Source organism: Larus michahellis, chromosome 8 (assembly GCF_964199755.1).
Source record: "Larus michahellis chromosome 8, bLarMic1.1, whole genome shotgun sequence".
Taxonomy (NCBI): domain Eukaryota; kingdom Metazoa; phylum Chordata; class Aves; order Charadriiformes; family Laridae; genus Larus; species Larus michahellis.
The window spans coordinates 22,557,343-22,580,375 of NC_133903.1; the positions used below are offsets into that span (position 1 = coordinate 22,557,343).

Sequence of the window (23,033 nt, forward strand, 5' to 3'; positions counted from 1 at the left end):
ATAATCTTCATCCTAGGGATAACATTCTCTCTTGTAGCTAGTAAACTCCAAAACAGCCTCAAATATGTGCCAGGATGAGGGTAACCAAGCATTGGTGTTGATTTAGGATCTCCATCTCCCTGCTTGCTTGCACACATACCTGTGAGAGTGGCCCGGGTGGTGGGACCAGTGTCCCGTGGCACCAGGACTTCGTGGTAGTGCTCTCCGGCCAGGGTGCTGTAGACCACCCTGTAGCTGTGTGCCTCGGCCTCACTATTGTCCCAGGCGAGCTCAAGGCTGGTGGGCATCCGCGAGCCCACCCGTAGGTTCTTGGGGGCATCAATCTCTACATGACACAAGGAAGAGAGGCTCTGTGTTACCACCGGGCACTGGGAACACACCCTGTAGCCTTGGCATGGCTAAATGGAAATGGAGGGTTACCCGGCTGTGACGTCTGTGAGGTCCCACATGAAGACCCTCCTCCCTAGGGCATCTCCCTGCAGCAGGGGCTGGGACATCTGCTCTCACCTCCTGCTCAGCACAGACCCGGAGATGCCACCTACAAGACTGAGGCAAATGCTGAGGCATTCGCAGTTGTTGCTTCGGGAGCTAATTGCATGTTATTTGAAAAAGGAAAGCGTTTTCCCCCCATATTACAGTAAGGGAAACTGAGGCAGCATGTATAAGAGAAAAAGGGCTCTGTAGCAGTCACGCATTGGCCTGAACTGCTCTTAGAAGAACGTTGAGCATCTTTACAGGTTCATTCATGCTTAGATGTTGCCCAAAAGGTTTGTTTATTAGTGCTGCTGGGGCTGTGCACCAAATCTGCTTTGATTTGCACAATAAACCTCTCCTGTGAGCAGTGGGTTGATGCCGGGCAGGGGCTGGGTGCCAGCAGATGGGGGGTAATTACTGCTCCTTGACGGATCTGAGTTTAGGGGGGGAAATTTTTTTATTCTTTTAGAAATAGAGCAAGGAAGGCCAGTGCAGCAAATCAGTCGGGGTAAACATCTCATCCGAAATATTTATCTATAGAGATATACACACACACTATTCACTCACTGCAGTTATTGTAATAGGAGCCTAGTATTCACCAGTAACGTACACGAAAAGTCATTTATATATCATAAACCAGAACTGAAATATGTGTTCTACCTCCTCCTTTATGGCATAGTAAATTAAACCTGTTAGCTATCTGCAGGCTTAACATTAATTAAAGTTTTACTGACTGGTTAGGGTATTCAGAGAAGATATAAAATAGGATAACCACGTTTCTCACTGGACTGCCGATTCCTCGGGCAATGCATCTGCCTTGGCTCTTGACGCTGAATGGGAGCAACCATCATCCTAAATTCAGACCTGTGCTTGCTGTTTTAGTGCTTTTAAGAATTGCATGTTGATTTACGGGTGCTATTCAGGGTGTAAACCGCTGGTCTTTAAAGTTTTAGTTGTGGTCTCAAGCTAAGCTGTGGGTCTGAACGGGTGTTGAAGGTGGTGGGGATGTGTGTCACAGGCAGCAGCAGGTTCAGCCTTGATGCTGCAGCATGACTTGGTCAAGGTGGCGTTTGCTCAGAGGTTGTCATCTAAATGCGGGTTTTTGAGTCACCTGCCTGGTCACCGGCATCAGGGGTCACCTGGGGTGCCATGCAAACATCCGCAAGAGGCACGGGCACTGGAGTTTTAGGGACTAAACAGAAATGTAGGCACTAATGGAGGGCGGTCAGAGGGTGGTTTGAGCTGTGCATGTGTGTTTTAGGGTGAGCTGAATCATTTGCTCTGCCTTGCTTTGCACCACAACCATGACAGGACGCGAGACACCTGCATTCAGGCATCTTCATTCAGACTTGCATCTTAAGCATCATGTTTTCATTGTGCCACTTCCTCCCAGTATACCAGATTAAACTCCAGCTCATTCATGCCAGGGGAAAACCAGGTACCACTAGATCCCAGATGCAAAAAAAAAACTAGATTCAGCTCTGGATATGTAAAACCCCATGTTTGTTGCAGGACAGCCCATCTGCAGATTGCAGCAAGCCATTTGCCTATGCTTGCTGGAGGCTTTAAAAATTCATGCCAGTTCTCCCAGCAAAGCCAGCTAGCTACCTGTGGTGAACTGGGCGAGGGCTGGCTGGCTCTCGTTGACACCCCGGAGGGCACTGACGGCGAGGTGGTAGCGGGCGCCAGGGCGAAGGGCCTGCAGGGAGTACTGGCTGAGGGGGGGCTGCAGGCGGAAGGTGGTCCTCCCCCCCTCCCCATCCGCCAGCCCGTACTTCAGCAGGATGGTGTCCACCTTGGCACGCGGTGGTGTCCACTCCACGAAGGCCACTGTGTCAGAGACGTCCCGCACCAGGATCTGCGTCGGTCCATCAATGACTGCAGAAGAAGGGGGAAAACAAGCACTTGTTATTTTGGGAGAGCTGGGTGGGGAAAGGTGGCAGCTTTGGGGACACCAAGCCTCAGGGATTCTTCAACCTGACCTTCAGACTGGCCCAAATCAGCAGGTGGGGACAAGGCAGAGAGGTGGCATGGGCAAGAGACACGATCCTCTGCCCTAAGGTACCCAGGGGGTTTGATCCTGTTGGGTTCCCAGTCCCTTGTCCCAGTCTCCCATCTCTTTTCTGAGCCCTCTCCACTTCACCCATGTCTCTCCTGAGCACTGGATACCAGAGCAGGACCCAACAGCTCTCCCATTGATGCCCATTACAGCTATAAAACAACTCATGCCCTTCTCTCGAGCTGGTTATTGGCAACAATTTCTCCCTGGCTTCTTCAGGTGGCATCTCCCAGGATAAAACCTTCCACATCTAATTGTGGTCTGCTTTCTTTGCTCCTAGATAACCATACAGTTTTTCTTTGAGCCATTCAAACTGCTTTTATCGATGATCTCCTTCCATTCAATTTACTCTTTTCTGAGCCTTTCCGTCACTGGCAAAATTTATCAGCAACGATATTATGTCTTTTGAAAGGCGTTGTCAATGTGTTCAGTAACTGGCAGCCAAGGACTGATCCAAGCATTGAGAACTGAGGAACATCTCTAGAAATGTTCCTGCTTTGGTGCCAGCTCCTGGTTTGTTGTTCAGTTGAGGGATCAGCTTGTAAAGCTGTTGATGTCTTAGCAGTGGGGAGAGAGGAGAAAATACAATTGCTCTCAAGAGTCTTCATAACTAGCTGGGTGTGAGGCTATGGTGGGTGTCCACCAAAACCTCTCAGATAAAGGGGTTTTAGCTAAATTCATGCTGGGGATCTACTGGGAGACCATTATGGACGTTTCTGCTTTCTTTTGCAGAGAACTGGGCCCTTCCCTCCTCCGCATCCCCCAAAACTCGACCTCTGGAAATCACGGGCTCAAGCCTCGGTGATGGATGCTTTGAGTCCAGCAGGACCTAACTGCTGCATGGGTGGGTGGATGGATGTGCCAAGCCTGGCCATCACTCCTGTGCCACGGCAGCATCGATGCACGGAGCCTGCTGGGCAGCCCATTTTATCACTTACAGGATCACAAGGTGGGTGAAACCCCCCACACTGTTTCTGTAATTCAGGCTATACTGCATGCAAGTACATCTAATATACTGTATATATTGGAAAATGACACCATATAATAAGAATGTGCTGAATGCTGCACACAGGGTGGGAAGTTCTCAGGGAGATGAGTGTGGGCAGGGGTGGGAGGGATCAGAGAGGATTATAAAAAGATATGGGAGAACTGGGAGCAGTGAGGTGAGGTCTGGGGGCAAAACAGCAACGGAGAAGGGAGGACAGCTGGGAAGCAGTGTGTTTAGGTAGGAGCTAGGTGTTCAGCTTGGCCAGGGCCAGGTCATGCTTATCCAAATCCTGAATCTCCAACTACCTCATGTTAACCAGTCATCCAGGTGACTCTGGGCAGCATCAAGTTCTACTTAGCTGTGAAGCATGAAACCATGCCTTTGCTGCTCGATCCTGGCACAAGGCAGAACGAGGATGATGGGGGCAAAGCTATGGGGGAGCCACAGAGGAAGACAAACACACCAGCACAGGGATGCCTTCATGGAGCAGAGAGCTGGGAGCCCACCACTCCATTTCTGCTCCCCTGCAAAGATCAGCCACTGAGTTTGAAGTACCAGCCTCTCTCTTTATTTTTTACTGACTTTCTAGGGAAAGGAAGATTTTGTCTTGACCAGGAGATGTCTCTGTTAAGCCATGTCGAGCTGAGTGCGGAGGCAAAGTGGGAGGAGAGGGCTGCTGAGGAAGTTCAGACCTTCAGCAAGCTGCTGCTGCTGGAGAGACCCTCACTTCAGTCTCACTGTTACCTCAAATTAGCAGCCTGGGGAGAGCATCACTTTGTTATAATCCTCCGGCAGTTATTTAAATGCTGTTTTCATTTGCAACAGCTTGGATGGAGGTAAACATCTGCCTGGCTGCCAAGGTAGACTGCAACAGACCTGGCATGGAGAGCCTCTTCTCCTCAATGAGCTCTGCCCGTCTCCTTCAGTGGGGAGAACACCTAGTCCTTTCACACTCGCTAAATTTCCTCTAGCTTACAGGATGGACCAGTGACCGGTCAAATAAATTGGTTAGCAGGGGATGTGCCGTCACTCCTGGCTCCCTGGCCCCCTGCCTGATTTGCCTGAATTGGTGGGAGTAGAGTGCATTTAGTGGCACAAAAGCAAGTGGGAGTTTTAATCTGCTATATATGAGTAGGCAATACATTTATAGAGGTGTTTCTTGGGGGCATCCAGCCTCTGAAATGTGAGATTAGCGGAGAAGAGGAATTTATCCAGCTGTAAAATAATAAAAGTGGACCTGAGCCTTCACTCCCAACCCCATTAACCTCACCACAGTTTCTGTGCTTGCAGCAATTCGGGAGGGAGAATACCGCATGAAGAAGCTGTTGCTGCGCTGCATCTGTACCTAGGGGCAGTTGGGTGGCAGTGGTTTTGTCCCTGCCCATGCAGTGCCAGGCTGTTCTCACTCATGGGACCTTATTTTGGGGACCAAATCCTGCTGTGCTGCCTGGGGTCAGGCTCACTCACGGGTTGAAACGCTGTCAGATGTGGGAGGGCTCCTGGCTTGTTCCTTCAGGGCCACCACAGTGACGGTGTATTCTTCCCCTGGCTTCAGCCCCGTCTGGTTGAAGGTGGTGATGGTGCTGGGGAGCTGGGCAATCACGCCGCCTTCATTATTCTGCCGGGGAGCAGAAATAACCATTAAAAAAAACAAACAAACAAACAGACAAACAAACAAAGGTGTTTTGAGGGGACTGATGCATGGAGAGGAGGTGTCCCCCACATTGCATCCTTCCACACCCAGGCCTGCACCTCCAAATTGCATCCTCTCCCAGCCGCGTCCCACTGTGGAGGTCCAGAAACCCAGGGTGGAATCACCCGCCAAGTGTGGAGCACCCACATTGTTGGGCTGAGAAATCCTTCCCCATCCCTTCTTCCCCCGCCGCCAACTTCTGTATTTTGCCATCTGTGCGTCTGCTGTTCTCCAGAAGAGAAAAGATAATAAAACCGAAGCCTGGGCTAGACTCCTTTTCTATGCTCTTTAGGTGCCAAGAGCCTTCTGTTGTTCATATATAGGTATGAAACTGTAAGGTCTTTATTTTGCCATCACCTTCTTTTTAAGTGTCTTTATGAAACTCATTATACTTTGTGGTTTTGCTGTGAAAAACTGAAAGGCTTTAAGCAACTGCAAATGTCACCTTTCCTGCCAGTGTTTGGACAAAGGATCTTTTCTTGCTGCTGTCTTCATTAATAACACGCTAAACAAATCTTTGCACATAGCTCTCAATTCATATTCATCTCTTTTCTCATTAAACAGGAAATCCTCCATTTTAGCCATAAATTGCCAGCTTACCCTTCCTAATTTTCTTTTCTAAATCTGTCTTTGCTTTGTCTTCCCCACCCCCCCACCTCCCAACACCAATGCATGCAGCAGATGGGCAATTCCCCCTGACCCGGCTTTTGCTGGGCGAGAGCATCGTGGGGACCACAGAAGAAGGATTGCTCTGCGGGACAGTACGAGCATCCTTGTGGGGACACCAAGGACCAAACTAGCATCCTCTTGCCCAGCTTTCAGGAAGACAGAGCAAGCTCAACTTTGCTCATAGAGATTATTTGTGATGCTGCTATTATAATTTTGGGGTTTTTTAGCCTCTGGGACTAGGTTTTGGTTTGATTTGGGGTGTAACAATGGTTTAGCATTTGCCTAAGCAAGCGTAGCTTCCAGGCAGTGAAGGAGACAGCACCCTCTGCCTTATTTTCTGAGAAAAGCTGTTGATGCTTGAGAAAAGCTCTTTCTTTTCTGAGAAAAGCTCAAGAGAGTCTGATTTTGGAAGCTGATGGGCAGGAGCACAACTGTGTCTTTACGACACAGGACCATGCGCTTGACCAATGCATGTGAGAATTTCAAAGCCCAGCGAGCTACATCCCTTCCCCGCCCCAAAAATCTGCATCGAAAACCAGCCAACCTTTGGTGCTTTATCTCTTCCTTTAAATCCTGAAATATTTATGCATGGTTTTAAGTTTTAAGCTTAAAAATGAAAAGATGGACCAACAGTTCATATTTGTGCTATGGCTTGAGATGATGACCCTGTGGGGAGACATTGGCCTCTATCCCAGCAATTCCTCACCCTAAAATGGATATATCCCCATTTATCTGCTCCAGGGGGATGCTGTTGAGTTTAATTCCTGAGTAACATCCCGAGTGAAATGTTTGAAAGATAGCTGGGTTTTTGCTACTAGACTGAAAGATCTCCCCTGACATTGTCGTATCGTTTTGGTTTTTATCCCAACAGTGAATGAAAATTACCCTGGGCTTTATACTTGTGGTACTTGGACTTCGACTTCTGACAAAATTTCCATGTGGATGTACACAAAATTGCACCCAGATCCTTCCAGCCTTTTTGGAAATGAGGTAATGAGTTATTTAAAGCAATTGGGCCCTTGCTTTATGCTGTATAATGATACTTTACACTCAAGAGCATTTAAAACTTTGGGGCCAAGTTCTGCATTTCTCCACTGCCCAGAGCTGCCTTTGACTCCAGCAAGGGTTTTGTACAACTGAAAACGGCATAATTGAGCCCTTAATAAGCATTTCTTTTACTGCTGGGGCTTGAATGTTCTTGTAAAGAGGCTCCATATACAATTGAAGCTATACTTATGGCTAAATGGTGTAGAAATTATGAATATAGATTAAATACTTGATGTACAATTTTTGTTGCTGCACATAGAAAATATGCGATATTTTGGGCAACATTTTCATCCTTTCATCTTTTCTGGCACAAATTCTACCTGTTCATCACTGTGATTAAAATTCCGTGGCAGGAATTAGCTGTGCGTGTGACTCGGGGATGCTGAAGGTTGTTGTCTGAGAGCTGGTGGCTGCTCGGTTTGATCGAGGCTGCTTTGGGTAGCTTAGCGTGCAGGGAGCAGGGGTGAGGAACAGGAGGAGGACGAAGGGTCACAGCAAAGGAGGTGGAAGGGAAAAGGAGGGGGTGACAGCAAGAGGCAGCGAGGCTGGAAGGTTTATTTATTTATGTGCTTGTCTCTTGATTTTATTGGGAAATTCCTTTGAGGACGTGTATGTCTTGACACAAAAGACTACTGGGGAAATGCAGGTTGAGGTGTTTGGGGTTGTCTGATATGAAGCATATAGTGGAAAAAAGGGGTTGGGGTTTTTTTGTGGTTAATTGGAAGCTAATTTGGGGCTCGCTTGCTCAGTGTTTTTTAGGGTGACCAGGTGTACCCCGTGATGCCATGCATGCGGCAGCAGTACCTTGGGGATAAAGCTGATCTCCCAGCCGTCGAAGGGGAAGGAGAAGGGCTCCCACTGCACCTCTGCTGTCGTCTCTGTGATGGTCTTGAACTTCAGCCCCTGCGGTGTGGCGAGGTCTGGAAGGGAGCAGGGGGTGGTGAGCAGATGGTAATGCACTGCTGCCACCACCCCACTCCCTGTGGCTATTTTTTAACTGGGCAATGAAAATGGGAAACCTTTTGGTAGCTGTTAGCAGAGTTCCTTTGTCCACACTCTGGGCAGGTTGGAGGGAGAAGAGGGAAATGCCTGGGCTGCTGGACGCTAAAGCATCCCACAGCATTACCAAGTGAACAGAGTGAGAGAGGGGGTTGCAAAAGGGGTGTCTGGGTAGTTTACGTTTTCCCCTTGCCCTCTGTATCTTTAGCTTCTGAGGATCCTTTCTGGATGTTGCCATTACAGCTTGATACTCCCATTTTCCTCTGTGCATCATGGTCCTGGTCAGGGCTACATATGTCTTGATGCACAGCAGCATCCCGTCTTGCTGTGCTATCACCCATTTCATGGGGTTTGGTCATGGGGAACCCATCCAGGAGTGGCAGGACAACCTGTGACTTCTGTGATATATCACAATATTTTCTATGAGGAAGAAAGCATAATATTTGGGTCATGTTCTGGGGTCCCAAATCAAACACTGAATCTTTCTTTGATTTTTAGTCATTTGGGTTTTCACCCAGACCGAGTCTTTCTGCGGAGGGTGGACACATTTCCCCCTATCCTATATCCCCATACAGATATAAACTGGAATAAAAATATCCACAATTTTTTTTTGAAGGCTCAACTGCTGCTAGAAGATTTTTATGGAAAATGTGAGCTAGGTTGAGTTTCACCTCTGTTTGTCCAGGTACCAAGCAACAAGTGCAGTATGATACTTACTGGTCATCACCTTGGAGGTAACAGGGATGCTCAAGACGTCGCTGATGACTGCATAGATGCTGATGTTGTAGGCAACACCTGGCTCCAGCTCCGTGATGGTGATGCTGCTGCAGTCCCCAGGCACCCGCTGCTGGAGGTGGGTGCCCCCTGGCCCCGCCGGTTGGTACGAGACGATGTACTCAGTGGCTGCTCCGGGGCTGTCCCATGTCAGCTCAATGGAGTTGTCGCTGATCCCTGTCACTCGCAGGTTTTTGGGAGGAGACACTGATGGGAAGGGCAGAGGTAAGGAGAGTGTCAGGGTGTGCATGGCTTATCTTCCCACCCAGCCATGGGTAAGGGTGTATCAGTCTTCTGGTGGGACTTGGGTATGAGCTTCGGGCTGGGGGTACATGCTATCTGTGGTTATATTAAATGCTATAGCAAGGCAAAGGCTCAGGAGAACCTGACTGCAGCTTCTGTTTTACCACTGATGTTGGAACAAACCTTGCTGGATTTTGGCTCGCCCCTCAGACTTTTGTCCGTGGCATCTCTGGGGACAGGGAAAACAGGGAGGCAGTCAAACTGCAGGGCCTGAGCAGGTCCTATGTGACCTATGTGTATGGGTTTCTCCCAGGCTTCATGGTGCTCCTACAGGGCTCTGGGCACCTTGAAGCCCTTATTCATGCATTTGGGTCTGTCTTTCCCCATGCATGCCCCCGCTACCTGCTGAGCAGTCCTGCCCTTCGTAGCCATCCTTGCAGATGCAGAGACCATCCTGGCAGACCCCACGGCTGCTGCAGGCATTGGGGCAGTGCAGCCACCCACAGTCCTCCCCGGTGTAGCCCTCCCAGCAGATGCACGTGCCGTTGACGCAGTGGCCCTTCCCTGAGCAGTCACGGGGACATCGCAGGTGGGAACAATCCTCCCCAGCAAAACCCTCCTCGCAGACGCACTCGCCATCCACGCAGAGCCCATGGGAGCCGCAGCCAGAGGGGCAGCGGAGCTGGGAGCAGTCCTCGCCCCCGTAGTCATTGTCGCAGATGCACTGGCCCTCCAGGCAGACGCCGCGGCTGGAGCAGCCCTGGGGACAGTGGGGCTCAGAGCAGTTGCTGCCTGCCCAGCCCTCCATGCACACACAGCTGCATGACTCCAGGCTGAAGTTCCCGTGGCCGCTGCACTGCAGGGTGTAATCCGGCTGCCCTGCAAGGACGCAGGACAAAGGTCAGAGCCCACCGGGTGGCAGGTGGAAAAGGGCAGTGTTGGCCCCGTGTCTGCCCATTGATGGGCTGTGGGGAAAGGGGCAAGATGTGGGGCAAGTAGGGGATGATCCTCCCTCAGGTTGACAATGCCCAGCTTTGGGGAGCTGGTGGCCTTAGGGCTGGCAGGGGAAAAATTGGTGATACAGACTCATGGTGGGGCTTGGGTGGGTCCCAGGAGTATATTTGTCCCCTTGCAGCACTGGCAACCATGACCATGGGTGCCATCAGCTTTGTTAGGGTTCAAGTGCTACCTTTGGTTTCTCTTCAGCTCAGGGCTCAGTTGATGGGAACCTACCTAGACCTCTTACTGGGAAAAAGCCTTCCCTAGCTAACCCCTCTGCACCAGCCATGAATTAGCAGGCTCCTGTTGTCTTGTCTCCACCTGCTGTTCCTTTTTACAGGTAAGGGATCATGGTGTACTTGCTGTCTCTCCTACAAGAAGCAGGTATGTACCCAAAGACATGACCTTCATCCCTGTCCTGGTAAGCCTGATTAAGACAGAGCCATTGGCTTTGCACAAAGTATTTGTGTGTGCTGGGGTTGTGGGAAAGAAGGGAAAGCACATGGCCACCATGGCCACCACCTCCAATGTCCCCCCTTTACTCAGCAGCCTTACATAGCACACTGGGGTGAGGAGGGAAGCATGGGGACAAAGGCACCAATTACTCTGACGTTGCCAACACTCCCCTCTTTTGCCCCTCAACATGGACCCATTGCCCCAGCTAAGGGTTTACCCCAGCCAGGCTAATTTTCCCTTGATAATTGTTACTGCTTTTCTTCCTCATATGAACCAATGAAGAGCAGAAACCCTTTCCTTGCTTCCTCTGACCCTTGTGAAACCTCTGTGCCATGAAGACCACAAGCCACAAGACTTTGTGATCCCCCAACTAAGTTTTCCATCCTAGCTGAGCTATCTGAGCAGCTCTTACCATGGTGGGTAACAGCAGATGTTCGTGTAAAAGGGATTCAGTTACACGCTGTACCAGACAGACCCATTTGTGTTACTTTGCAGGATGTTTCCCATCTAAACTGTGAATACTGGGAATGGCGATCAGGTTCTCTTCAGATCTTGCAGCCTCTAGTTCAGTTATCAAAAGAGGAGAGAGGATGCTTCTAAGTGTGCTGGAAGAGAGCGGCTTTCCCAGGGGAAATGCCTCAGGCAGTGGTGTAGGGATCCTCATCTCCTTTGCAGTGCACTGAATCGAAAGCAACTCCAGTAAAAATATATGAAGTTACTCTAGTTTTAGGTCAGCGTGCATCTGCGATCGGAATGGAGATTCCACTGAGTGATGAATGTTTAATGGGACCGTCTGTATATATTGCAAGCAACCCAAATAGGCCCATCAGAGTTTCAAATTAATTCCTTTAAAACAGGCTTTTTCCATTGCATTTCCTACGTGATTTTAACCCTTGCTTTGCACACACCGGTGACACATGTGGGTATTTTCTGTTTTGTCTTTTTTTAATGCAGATGATGACTGTAGCATCACGGTGGGATATGGGCTGAGCCCATGACTGGAAACACACTGACTTCCCCTAGCTGCGAGGGAGGTGTCAGCCCGAGTCACCCTGCGTGCCTGTAACATCCCTCCCCAACCCACACACCCTTGGTCCAACTCTGCTGACCTGAGTGTGGGTCACTCCCATTTTATTTTAATGTGTACTCAATATAGAGGAGTTGGGGTACCACTGGAAAAAATCACACGAATAGCTGCGAAACTTAAAAACAGGCAGCGGGCATTGGGGGGAAAAGGGTTGCTTTTAATTTTTTTCCTCCCTGCTGTTGTTCTTGGCCTGAAATGCAGTTTTCTTATGGGAAGATGCCCTGCATGGCTCTCCTTGTTTGGTGGCTTTTCACCACGAGGAGCTCTGGTGCATCAGAGCCCCGAGATGGCCTGGGCTGCGCAAGGGATGGATACCCTTTGCGACGGCCCCTCTTGCCAACCTCCCCAAGAAGTAAGGAAAACCATCAGTGTGCTAGCTCCTGCGCTGTTGAAATGCAGCCTCTAGCCTAAACCTTTCTTAACCCATCTCATTTCAACTTCATGCTGCTTCCCTGGCTCTGAGGAATGGCTGCGGTGAAATGAGGGGCTGTCTTTGATGGGGTAACCCTAATGGGGGCTCTTGGAGATCTTCACAAACTGCACATATTGTTATTCAGATTAAGTATCCTGTTGATGGTTTTGTACCTTTGTTATAGGTTTTGTTTGCATCTTTCGTGGCAATGGAAGTTATTCCCTATATTTTTTATTCTTTTTCTTTTAAACTCAGCTTTTTATACACATTCACTCCTCCTACAGAGAAGATGAAGGGGTTTATTGCCGGCTCCCATGGTGCTGCCTTCAGCCCAGGGATAGCTTAGGAGAGCAGCAGCTAGGTCTCTCTTCTCTGTCCCACACGCAGTGGCAGATCTCTAACAGTGTTACCTGGAGTGCAGGGTTGGGAGATCACCCCTTACGAGTAGTAATTTTATCTGTTGTGGGGCTTTAGCTTTGGCCGTTACGGGGTTTCTGCAGTGAGAAGGGCATGGTGGCTCAAGTGACCAAATCCCTCCCAGGGGTTTTCCTGCCTGGGAGGACCTAAACCAGGCTTTTCCCTAAAGCCACAGCAACACCATGGGTGAACATAAGTTTTTCTCCTTTGCCACCCTGAGTGGCATCACTGATTTTGTATTTATTTCTCCTCCCTTTTGCTTGAGCCCTCAGTCCCCAGCAAGAGCTAATAGGATGGCATTACTACCTGTGGCTGCATTTTCTTGGCAGCAATTGGAGTTGCACTGGTCCCGGAGTATGGATACCTCTCTCTCCAGTATCTCAATCCTGCTCAGCAGCTCCTGCAGGGGTGGGAAGGAGGTGGAGCACTTGCAGGCCTGCTTGGGCAAGTTTATCCTGTGGGTGAAGGTGACCTGGCTCTCACTGTCGGAGGTCTGCTCCTCGTACTCCGCCAGCTGGTCATCTTCTGAACTCACCTCCTCTGCTGAAGACTTGAACATGGACGAGCAGCAGCTGTCCACGGGGATGTTGATGTTGTAGATGTGGTGGAAGACCATGGGCTGCTCTTTGATGGATGGGCTGCAGTTGGCAAGGCCACCCTTCTCATCCACTGCTGCCCTCTTGACTGGCTCTGTTGTCACCTCCAGCCGGCACTCAAAAGGCTTGAGGATGGCACCCAGCAGAAGCAAGCTGAAGCTAATGAGCACGTTCCTCAGGACTGGGTTTTCATTGTCAGTCCCCATTTTCTTAGGAGAGGGAAGAGTCTTTTAAGCCAGTGCTGGTCAGCCAAATGCAGGGAGGACCTGAGGACGTAGAAGGAAAAAAGCATGGTTGGTGCTAGCCCTGCAACTGTACTCAGAGAGGCAAGTCCTGCTGGGCGAAGTCACCCAAAGAGATGTGGGGCTGACTTGACCCATGCATAGTCCTGCTGGTTTTCATGGAGCCCAAATCATCCCTGAGCGGAGCCCATGGCTGGTGGGAAGACTCTGCCATAGACCCTGAACAGTGACAGAGGCAGATACTTGTTGCTATTATTATTTAATTTTTTTAAAGGAAAGTTAATCTGGTACTAACAAAGCACAAAATACACATGTTTTCAGGAGAAACACCCTGTATGGGATCTACTTTCAGTATCACAACAGTATGGCATGTAGGGTCCAAGGGGTTAACACATGGGTGATGGTGACACATCCCTGAGCTCTCCTTTGGTTGTCTCCTGTGCCCCAGGAGCTGCACCCAACGTTGCTAGGCTTCCTCCAGTAGCTATAGGAACGGCAGCCTTGTTAAACACCGTTAAATTACACCACACAGGCTCCAGCTTGTTCAGGCTGATGCTCAGAGCAGACAAGTCCCTCCCATTAAAGTGGCTTCACCCCCTTCCCACACTCTGGATTACAGGTTAACCTTGCCTTGATTTGGAACTGCACAACTTCTCATTCCCGTATCGATCACGAACTCTGGTTGGTAATCCAGCCTCTGAGAACCTCATTTATCTCCAGCCTAAAATCACCGGTGCCAGCCCAGTTGGTCTGGGGATGGATTCAGCCCCATTACTCTTATCAGGACTGTTATATGCTTACCAATACTTAACGCCAACTGGTTTGCCATGAGGAATCACAGCCTGGTCCATCAGAGGATAGGGCTAATGGGCAGGGAAGGCTGTGTCTGCAATGTGGCACCCAAAGATATGGCTTGCATTGTGTTTTCTTTGCAGGAGGTAGTTTATGTGCAGTCCAAGTGGGATTGCTGGAGTGTGGCTGGTTGGAGAGCACATTGTGCCATGGTCAAAGGCTCTCAGCTGAGCCCTGGCACTGCTTCAGTATCAGGACACCTAATTAAATACAATTATTTATAATTAAATATTTCCAGCTAATACCTTGAAATGTCTGATTGGATTTCTTGCAGCATTTTAGGAGGTAATGTTAATCGCCATGTTTGTGGCTCCCTACCTGTGTTGGGTTTGTAGGACGTGGACTGGAGATATGCTGGACCTTATAGGACCTTGTAGGACCTGGACTGGAGATATGTAGTGCTGGAGATATGCTTTGTGGTTCTTTCTGCACCAGCAGTGCAAAAGATGCAGCAGGCACATTAAATCTGTCAACAGGCTCTTTACAGTGCTGGTAAAAAGATACAAAGACCTCCTCCCTGCATCACCAGAAACTACCAAAGCTCCAAGAACTTGTGGGTTTTAGGTATTATTCAAAGCCAGGACATAGCTCTTGCAGTGTCCAGCCTTAATTCATAATTAACTTCAGTAACTCTTTATTTAGTACCATTAATAAATCTATATTCAGACTCTAAGAGGGCTTAGCCATTCTTACAGGTTTGAAGACTACAAAAAATCATCTAGATCATCTAGATATTCACAAGCCCATGGGCCCTGATGGGATGCACCCGAGAGTGCTGAGGGAGCTGGCAGAAGTCATTGCTGGGCTGCTCTCCATCATCTTTGAAAAGTCCTGGAGAACAGGCGAGGTGCCTGAGGACTGGAGGAAAGCCAATGTCACTCCAGTCTTCAAGAAAGGCAAAAAGGAGGAGCCGGGGAACTACAGGCCGGTCAGCCTCACCTCCATCCCTGGAAAGATGATGGAACAGCTCGTTCTGGGAGTCATCTCAAGGCACGTGGAGGAAAGGAAAGCTATCAGAAGTACTCAGCATGGATTCACCAAGGGGAAATCATGTCTGACTAATCTGATTGATAGCCTTCTACGATGGCATGACTAGATGGATAGATGAGGGAAGGGCAGTGGATGTTGTCTACTTTGACTTCAGCAAGGCTTTCAACACAGTCTCCCACAGCATCCTCATAGGGAAGCTTAGGAAGTGTGGGTTAGATGAATGGACAGTGGGGTGGATTAAAAACTGGTTGAAAGATAGAGCTCAGAGGGTTGTGATTAGGGGCACAGAGTCTAGTTGGAGACCAGTGACGAGTGGTGTTCCCCAGGGGTCAGTACTGGGTCCAGTCCTGTTCAATATATTCATCAATGACCTGGATGAGGGGATAGAGTGCACCCTCAGCAAGTTTGCTGATGACACCAAGCTGGGTGGGGTGGCTGACACACCGGAAGGCTGTGCCACCATACAGAGAGACCTGGACAGGTTGGAGATCTGGGCAGAGAGAAACCTTATGAAGTTCAACAAGGGCAAGGGTAGGGTGCTGCACCTGGGGAGGAATAACCCCATGCACCAGGACAGGTTGGGGGCTGACCTGCTGGAGAGCAGCTCTGTGGAAAGAGACCTGGGAGTCCTGGTGGACAACAGGATGACCATGAGTCAGCAATGTGCCCTTGTGGCCAAGAAGGCCAATGGCATCCTGGGGTGCATCAAGAAGAGTGTGGCCAGCAGGTGGAGGGAGGTCATCCTCCCCCCCTACTCTGCCTTGGTGAGGCCGCACCTGGTGTACTGTGTCCAGTTCTGGGCTCCCCGGTTCAAGAGGGACAGGGAACTGCTGGAAAGGGTGCAGCAGAGAGCTACAAAGATGATTAGGGGACTGGAACACCTCTCTTATGAGGAAAGGCTGAGGGATTTGGGTCTCTTCAGTCTGGAGAAAAGACGTCTGAGGGGTGACCTTATCAACACTTATAAATACTGAAAGGGTGGGTGTCAGGAGGATGGGGCCAGGCTCTTTTCAGTGGTGCCCGGGGACAGGACAAGAGGCAATGGGCACAAACTTGAACATAGGAAGTTCCACCTAAACATGAGGAGGAACTTCTTTCCTTTGAGGGTGGCAGCGCCCTGGCACAGGCTGCCCAGAGAGGTGGTGGAGTCTCCATCTCTGGAGACATTCAAAACCCACCTGGACGTGTTCCTGTGTAACCTGCTCTAGGTGACCCTGCTCTGGCAGGGGGCTTGGACTAGATGATCTCCAGAGGTCCCTTCCAACCCTATGATTCTATGATTCTATGATTCTATGAAAAAAGTACATGGGACTACGTGGGTTAAGAAGGACTTAAAACCTCAAGGACTTAAATCCCTGAGAGCTGGAGTGTCACACTTGGATGGAACCTGCCTTGAAGGACCACTACATGGAGAGTGGCAAATTGCCACATCTGCCAGCTACAACATGCTCCTTCTTTTGGGACATTTGGTGGCAAGAGAAGAATTGAAATCAACCTGGTCTGACTCAGCTGCCTATTGCAGTAGCTCTCATACCAGTATGAGTATGGGAAATAACTGGGAAATAGAGGTGAGAAGGAGTAGCAGGTTGAGTGTTTCCAACAAGCTGCTTAAACATGAATCTCCCAAGATGCATTTAGTGCATAGTGTCTGTACTTGGGGTTTCACAGCTGGTCCACAATAGGAAATACTGGCCATGGCAAAGATGAGGTGGGAAGATGTCCTGATGGCTTTTGGTGGATACTTCTACCCTATCCACGTGGGGTCTTCTCCAAGCAATGGGAGCTTGCCTGGCAGAATGGGTGTGATACCCAGGCGCTTCAGTTTTTAGTGGGTCAGAGTGAATAGTGGTGTGATGCTCAGCTGCGATCCACAGCTAAGATGTGCTCGGGGCCTCTTGTCAAGTCTGACTTTGCTGGTATCTGCCAGTGCCATAATCTTGAGCAATTGCCTTCCCTTACTCTAATGACAATCCTGCTCTGGAGCTCCTCTCCAGTTCCCTGGGGAATGGCTGTGCCTCCCCCCTTTCCGTGCTGCTGAATGAAAATATTTATTTACTGGTTTCTCTCCTACAAAAAAGGGAAAGGAGGGCACGGGAGATGACAATGAGATGGAGCAAGGTGGTTGGATTGATGCTTTGTAAGTGGAGATTTGGGGCTGTACTCTCAGACCCTGAACCCTCCAAATCCTCCTCTGCCTTCTGGGATCACCAGCAGCTCCTGGTTGGCCTTGGCTGACCTACATAGAGACTTCTTGTCCCTGTGTAATGGGGCAACTGTGATGGGGGGAGGCATAGGGACTAATTAGTGTTGGTTGCCTTTGATTGACTCACTGGCATTGGAGGCTAACTACCTGCTCCTTGGCTTCTTGCTCAGATTTCTTTGTGTATGCTTGGAGTGGAAGTAACTGTGGCGGTGAGCCAGCTGTGCCGAGCTGGGCCAAAGATTCAAAGCAACCTCCTTGCAGGATTACAGGAGCATCTTAGACACAGGGAGATGAAATCTGCCCTCTCCCCACTCCTTCTCCCCCCACCACCCCCCCAGTTTTTCAGATCCAGCCTGGCTCAACAGAGATGCCAGAGCCTGTTTATGAGGGATGGGGGAGAAGGGGTCCAGGTGGACACAGGGATGAGGGAGCAGGAGATGGGTCAGTGGATAAAGCAGGGCAAGCAGATGCACAGCAGAAATTGCTTGCTAATGACAATGAGCAGGTTGGGTGGTTAACGACTCCCTAACCCATAGATGGAAAGCCATTCATTTGCTGGTAGGAACCGCCAGGCTCATTGATCTGAATCTCTTTATTGGTATATCCATCACAGGGGACACCGGCAGGATGCTACCTAGCTCTTGTTTCTGAGCAGCAAGTGACGGCATCCCCCTCCAGCTCTGCTCAATGTGGTGGCCTTGAGCAGCGGGTGATGCTGCAGGGGTGGTGGCATCCCCATGGCATGATGCTAGAGGGGCTTTCTCTTTGTTATTATTACTATAAGCAGGATCATGGAAAGAAAAAAAAAATAAGAAAAAGTATTCCTGCCTCAACTGGGTGCCGGGTTAGGCTTAATGCCACCTCTTTGCTGTGAAACAGTGAAAAGTTGGTTCGGGCTATCCCCAGATCAGACCAGGCTGAATTCACAGGGTCCTGCAAGGCAGGAGGATGTTCCTTGGTGTCCTCCAACCCACAGCAGACCATCTGAGTCATAAATCCCTATTAATCCTGACTTCTTCCTGGAGGCTTGGGCTGACAGCTCTGAAAGCCCTGCCAAATTTGTGGCTGCATTCCCAGGATCTGTTGACTCCCTTCCCTATCCGGTCCTGTTTTGTCTCCTGCTCCTGCAGTCAATGATTTGCTTTTCCCTGAAGGACCCCGTCACCGTGAGCTCGGCCAGGGTGGGTTAATGTGGGGATTTGGCTGGCAGTGTTCCAGGGCTGTATGCATGGTCTGACAGCTTGAGGCTTGTTGACCCAGAAAGAGAAGTTGCATTAATGTTCCTGCTCCGGGTTCCTTGTCCTCCTGCCCTCGTGGCAGCTAACACTGCCCATGGGCAACGACAGAATCATTAGAAACCATTGACTGAGTGAACAGATCCAGGATTATACATTTTTTCCTTCTCCCTGTATGAGGAAAAAGAAAAATTTCTGTGGTCATTTCACATGTAAAAATAGTTGCACCAGAGCAAATGTATCTGGTGTGCTTTTTAGTCTTGTTTTTTTTTTCTTTCTCCTTCATTGCCACCAAATTCAGCTAAAACTCCAAGCTGATGTTGTTCCCAGTGGCTTCAGTCCCTCTGTCCCAAGAGGTAGCCTTGGAAAACCTTCCACCTGGGGCAGCAAACACAGCTTTGAGCCCAGTGCTTTCCCAGCAGCCGACAGCAATGTCTTCTCCTTCACTTTCCACCAGGCTGGGGAAATGCCTCTCCATCTGCTCAAACCTATGATGAGGGGCTTGAGCTCCAGTTGCCTTTGTCACAGCACAAGTTTGGGGATGCTGCTTTATTTTTGATATCATGTTGGGTTTTTTCCCCAAGCTGCTCATAGATGGCGGGCAGGAGTCATGCTCATCGAGAAGCAGCTTTCCCTGTGCTTCAAAAACCAGAGCTGGTTTCCCTTGGTTTGCTTTGCTTTGTTGCTTTGGGTTTTTTGTTGGGTTTTTTTTGGTACCCCAGAAACATGGGTGTTTGAATTAAGTTCAAATCAAAGAGTTATTAAAGTTAATTATGAAGTTTAGCAGGCACTGAGCTCTCGGCTCCAAAGCATTTCAACTCTGGGGAGCTGTGAAAGAATCAATCTGCTGCAATTTATGTGTGGTGCTCAATAAAAAAAACACACAACATAAAATTGGGAAAAATATTTGAGGGCTTTTGCCAAACATATACCACAACAAAGCACTCTCCCTGCCACCTGAACAGCCTCTCTCCATCTAGGGCTTGTGTCTTATGTATCAGAGAAGGAAGAAATAGAAAAACCCTATTAAATCCACAGTGCATACACCCTAATTATATGGTTTTGGCTACTTTTACATTTTATTGATGGGCTGTATTTGTGAGAGCAAATGGTGCTGGGGATGCAAAAGGGAACCTGCATGTGGTGATGTTCGGAGCAGCTGCACCGAGAAAGTCACTCATAGTGTGGCAGCAGTTTTGGGGGGGAGCATCATCCAGAAATGCAGTGCTGTGTCCCCCAGCAGCATCTGCACCCCCTTTTTCGTAGCGTAGCATAGCAATATGAACATAGCAAATCCAAACTGTGCGCAGGGACAACAAATCTGCACAACAGAGATGATGCCAGCAGTTTTATCTCCAGCACTTTGCTGGAGATAATTTAATATTTGGATAGTCCAACAATATTTCTATTTTCATGCCAGTTTTGGTGAATTGCTTTGGTTAAAAACACCCCACCAATGCTGCCTGGAAAGATGCTTGAAAAATTATAGTAATTGTTTCTCCAGCCAGATATTGTGTATTAAAATATTTTTTAAATTGCTAAAGATGTGAAAATGAAGTGAACAATTTGTTCTGGTTGAGAAACACTTTAATCTCCCCAGAGCTTGTAGATATACATGTGTAGATATACATATTTATATGCATTTATTGCCCTGCTTTTTGGTGCAGATGGCAAACTGGAATAATCAGATTTATTTGGAGTTTGGACTGGGACACATCCTTAATGCCAACCAACAAACTATCAAGAAACAGAATTTGCTGTCTGCTTCCTTGGCGTGGCAGGAGCAGCCAGATATTGGCTAACCCCCAGCAGTCCCCGAGCCATGTCGGGGCTGGCTGAATGGAGCTGTGATGTGTTCTCTGCCAGAGCTTGGCTGGCAGGAGCCAGACCGCCACGACGGATTTGCTCACGGATGCTTTTAATGGTGGGAGCGAGCCTGGTGCATGGTGGTGTGTGAAGCAGGCGGGAAGCCTCCAATGTATTATTTGGGCTTTTATGTTGAAAAGTGTGTTGGAGGTTTCCCATAAGCCAAAAGAACCCCCACACTGGATGGTTTTCAAGGCTCCCAAAACTGCCCTGGAGATATTTGAGTGCTCAGTGCAGATGATGCCTGCTCCGTGTTACGGCGAGATGGAGCCTGTGCAGGCTTTCCTCATGCCTGCTGGGCTTGTAGGGAAGGAAATTCAGCTCCGTGGGGTCCCTGGTCAGCTTCCCAGCCATATGCTTTCCACTCCAAGGTGACCACATAGCTGGGAAAATGAAGAGGACTGAAAGCTCTGAAGCCAAATCATGTGGGTTTTTTTAGACCTCTCAAGAACGGTTGCAGCACTCACTGGTTTAGAGCAACCCGTCGCTCCTGTGCGTCAGCATTGTTATTGGCCCTGCATTGAAGTTGTTGCTGGGTGCCACAGTCTTCCAGCCATGGCAGGTGACGACGTGTGCATGGAAGGCATATGCCTTGCTTTTGCTTTGCTTCATGATCTGGTGAGAAACTCTTGTGATTTGCCCATCTCACTAGAAAGCACTTGCGTCGCATCAGCTGCTAACTGAGAATTAGTGGAAAAAATTAGGTCAGCTCCTTGGCAGCCTGGAACTGCTGAAACTTTGGCATCATGAGGCTGATTTGTACCTGTAGAACCCTCATGAGCAGATATAGAGATGCAGCACATCCTGCAGACCTGATTCACTCCTGCAGTTTTCCAGGAGGGTGAAGGGCACTGGCTCCCAGTTGTTACTAACTTAATGATGTGCAATTTGTCCGTTTAAAAAGGTTTTCATTTCATTAGCTCCCTGGGCATCATAGCAGAATGAAGGTCCTTTCTATGTGCAAGCAAACATAGCCTCCTCCTTGATCAAGTCCTTCTGCACCCTCTGCCTAATTGCAATCTTTGTCTCCCCTCTAAATAAACATGCTGCGGGCTTTTGGGGGAATTAAAGGAGGTGGAAAGCTTAGAGGAGCAAAGCACCACGTTCCCTGTAACGCTGAACCTCAGCCTGAAGTCAGTTAGTCGAAAGCCAGGCCCTGAGGACTCATGGGGCCAGAGCTGAGGACCAACATCGATACCTGCACCATTCTGGAGAAACCCGACCGAGTCATTTCACTCTGCCACCAAGCAGCCCTTGGAGAAGGAATTATTTTCACCCCACTGACTAATCGCATATTTAAGGATGAAATACTTTGATGCTTTTACCAGTGTTCCCTAACTATATGTGGAGGAAGAAATCTGTTCCCCCAACTGACTGTAAATTCTGACGGCTTAATAATTCATGCACGCCTCTGTGATTGCAGGGTACGTTATATCTTGCTTTCTTTACGTATTCTTTTATTGAGTTGCCACGGCATATATCAATAGCCTCTATAAGCTCCCCCAGGAAAGCAGGCAGTGGCTCAGCGCAAAGGTTTTGAGGGGAATCTCCTTTCATTTTCCCATTAACAGGTAAAGCCCGGATCCGGCATGTCTGACTTCATGTTGTCTCATTCGCCTGTTCCCCTGCAAAAACTGAGGTAAGTCTCATTTTTGCAAGGGTGTCAGCTTTAAGCCAAGCACATCCTAGCATTTTACTGAGCACATTGTGGTCTTGACTGTCTTCATTTATATATATCTACAGGCAGCAGCAGGTACGTTATCAGCTCCCCCTTCAAAGCCACTATGCTCAACCACGTGCCACAAAAAACGCTTGCTTCGTGCAAAATTCACTGGCTTGCAAAGGTGGGCACCTAATTTTGCAATGAAAGCCAAGGTGTACACCTAATTTTGCAATGAAAGCCGTTAACAGTGGGCTTGGGCATTGGCCTGGCGTTGTGCATAACTCTTTGCTGTGACCGGCCCCAGTGCTCCATGGGAGATGCTGAGATGCAGGCACAGGCAGCAAGCCCATGGTGCAGCACATCATGGCTCATAGTTAGACACTTTCCTCTGGCCTCTAACACCAATGTCAAGACCCATGGTGTCCAGTGTCCTGCAGAAGGGTGACCTGCTCCCTCCTGTGTCCATATTGTAATAAGTAACTAAAGGTGATTTGCTGATCGAACAAGTTAAGCAACAGGAACGAACCCATTGTGGCAGTCTTGAGAACTCCCTGTTTAACCAGAAGAGACATGTCCACAATGTTATCTTGCTACACCAACATGGGAACTCCCTGTTTGACAAAAAGCTTAACCACAATGTTATCAGAATGTATTGTTTTGAGCTGATTCTGTGACCAACATTTTATCTAAACTACCTCAAGCAAGAAGCTACAGAGGGGCATACCGAAGATGTCGAAACCGACCTCTGTGAAGATAAAAAGAGCTGCTCAGCTTGCTTGAATTTGGCGAGCCTTTGGTGGAGCTGCGACTCCCCAGCCGCCCAGCGCTGCTTTTGCCTTCCTACCTCAATAAATATTTATTGAATCTATTTCGGACTCGATTTATTTTAAATTCAACTATAACAATATGAGACACCCTGGTCTGGCAGTGCCTGAACTCCCAGCTGCTAATGGGAGTTGCAGGCTGCTAAAACCGAGCTCTTCCGTACCTACTTATGAGGCCGGACATGTGATCTGAGTTGTGGCAGGTGAGTATTTTGTAGCCTGGCCCTTCAAGTACTAAGACTTGA

The 23,033-nt window shown here is 49.0% G+C and overlaps 1 protein-coding gene across 3 annotated transcripts in view; it reads right to left on the reverse strand.

Moving 5' to 3' along the window:
- Nucleotides 1–23,033, reverse strand: part of TNR (tenascin R) — a 78,430-nt gene that overhangs the window by 16,814 nt on the left and 38,583 nt on the right. The window contains exons 2-9 of one of the 3 annotated variants that reach the window (XM_074597996.1): nucleotides 12,853–13,179; nucleotides 12,624–12,717; nucleotides 9,349–9,825; nucleotides 8,647–8,910; nucleotides 7,735–7,850; nucleotides 4,989–5,139; nucleotides 2,083–2,352; nucleotides 140–325 (exon numbers count right to left, since the gene is read on the reverse strand). In XM_074597996.1, the coding sequence (XP_074454097.1) occupies nucleotides 140–325; nucleotides 2,083–2,352; nucleotides 4,989–5,139; nucleotides 7,735–7,850; nucleotides 8,647–8,910; nucleotides 9,349–9,825; nucleotides 12,624–12,717; nucleotides 12,853–13,119 (1,825 nt within the window). In that variant the 5' untranslated portion in view covers nucleotides 13,120–13,179. Of the gene's footprint in view, nucleotides 1–139; nucleotides 326–2,082; nucleotides 2,353–4,988; nucleotides 5,140–7,734; nucleotides 7,851–8,646; nucleotides 8,911–9,348; nucleotides 9,826–12,623; nucleotides 13,180–23,033 lie in introns of all 3 variants that reach the window. The other 2 variants (XM_074597995.1, XM_074597997.1) reach the window with 2 other exon arrangements.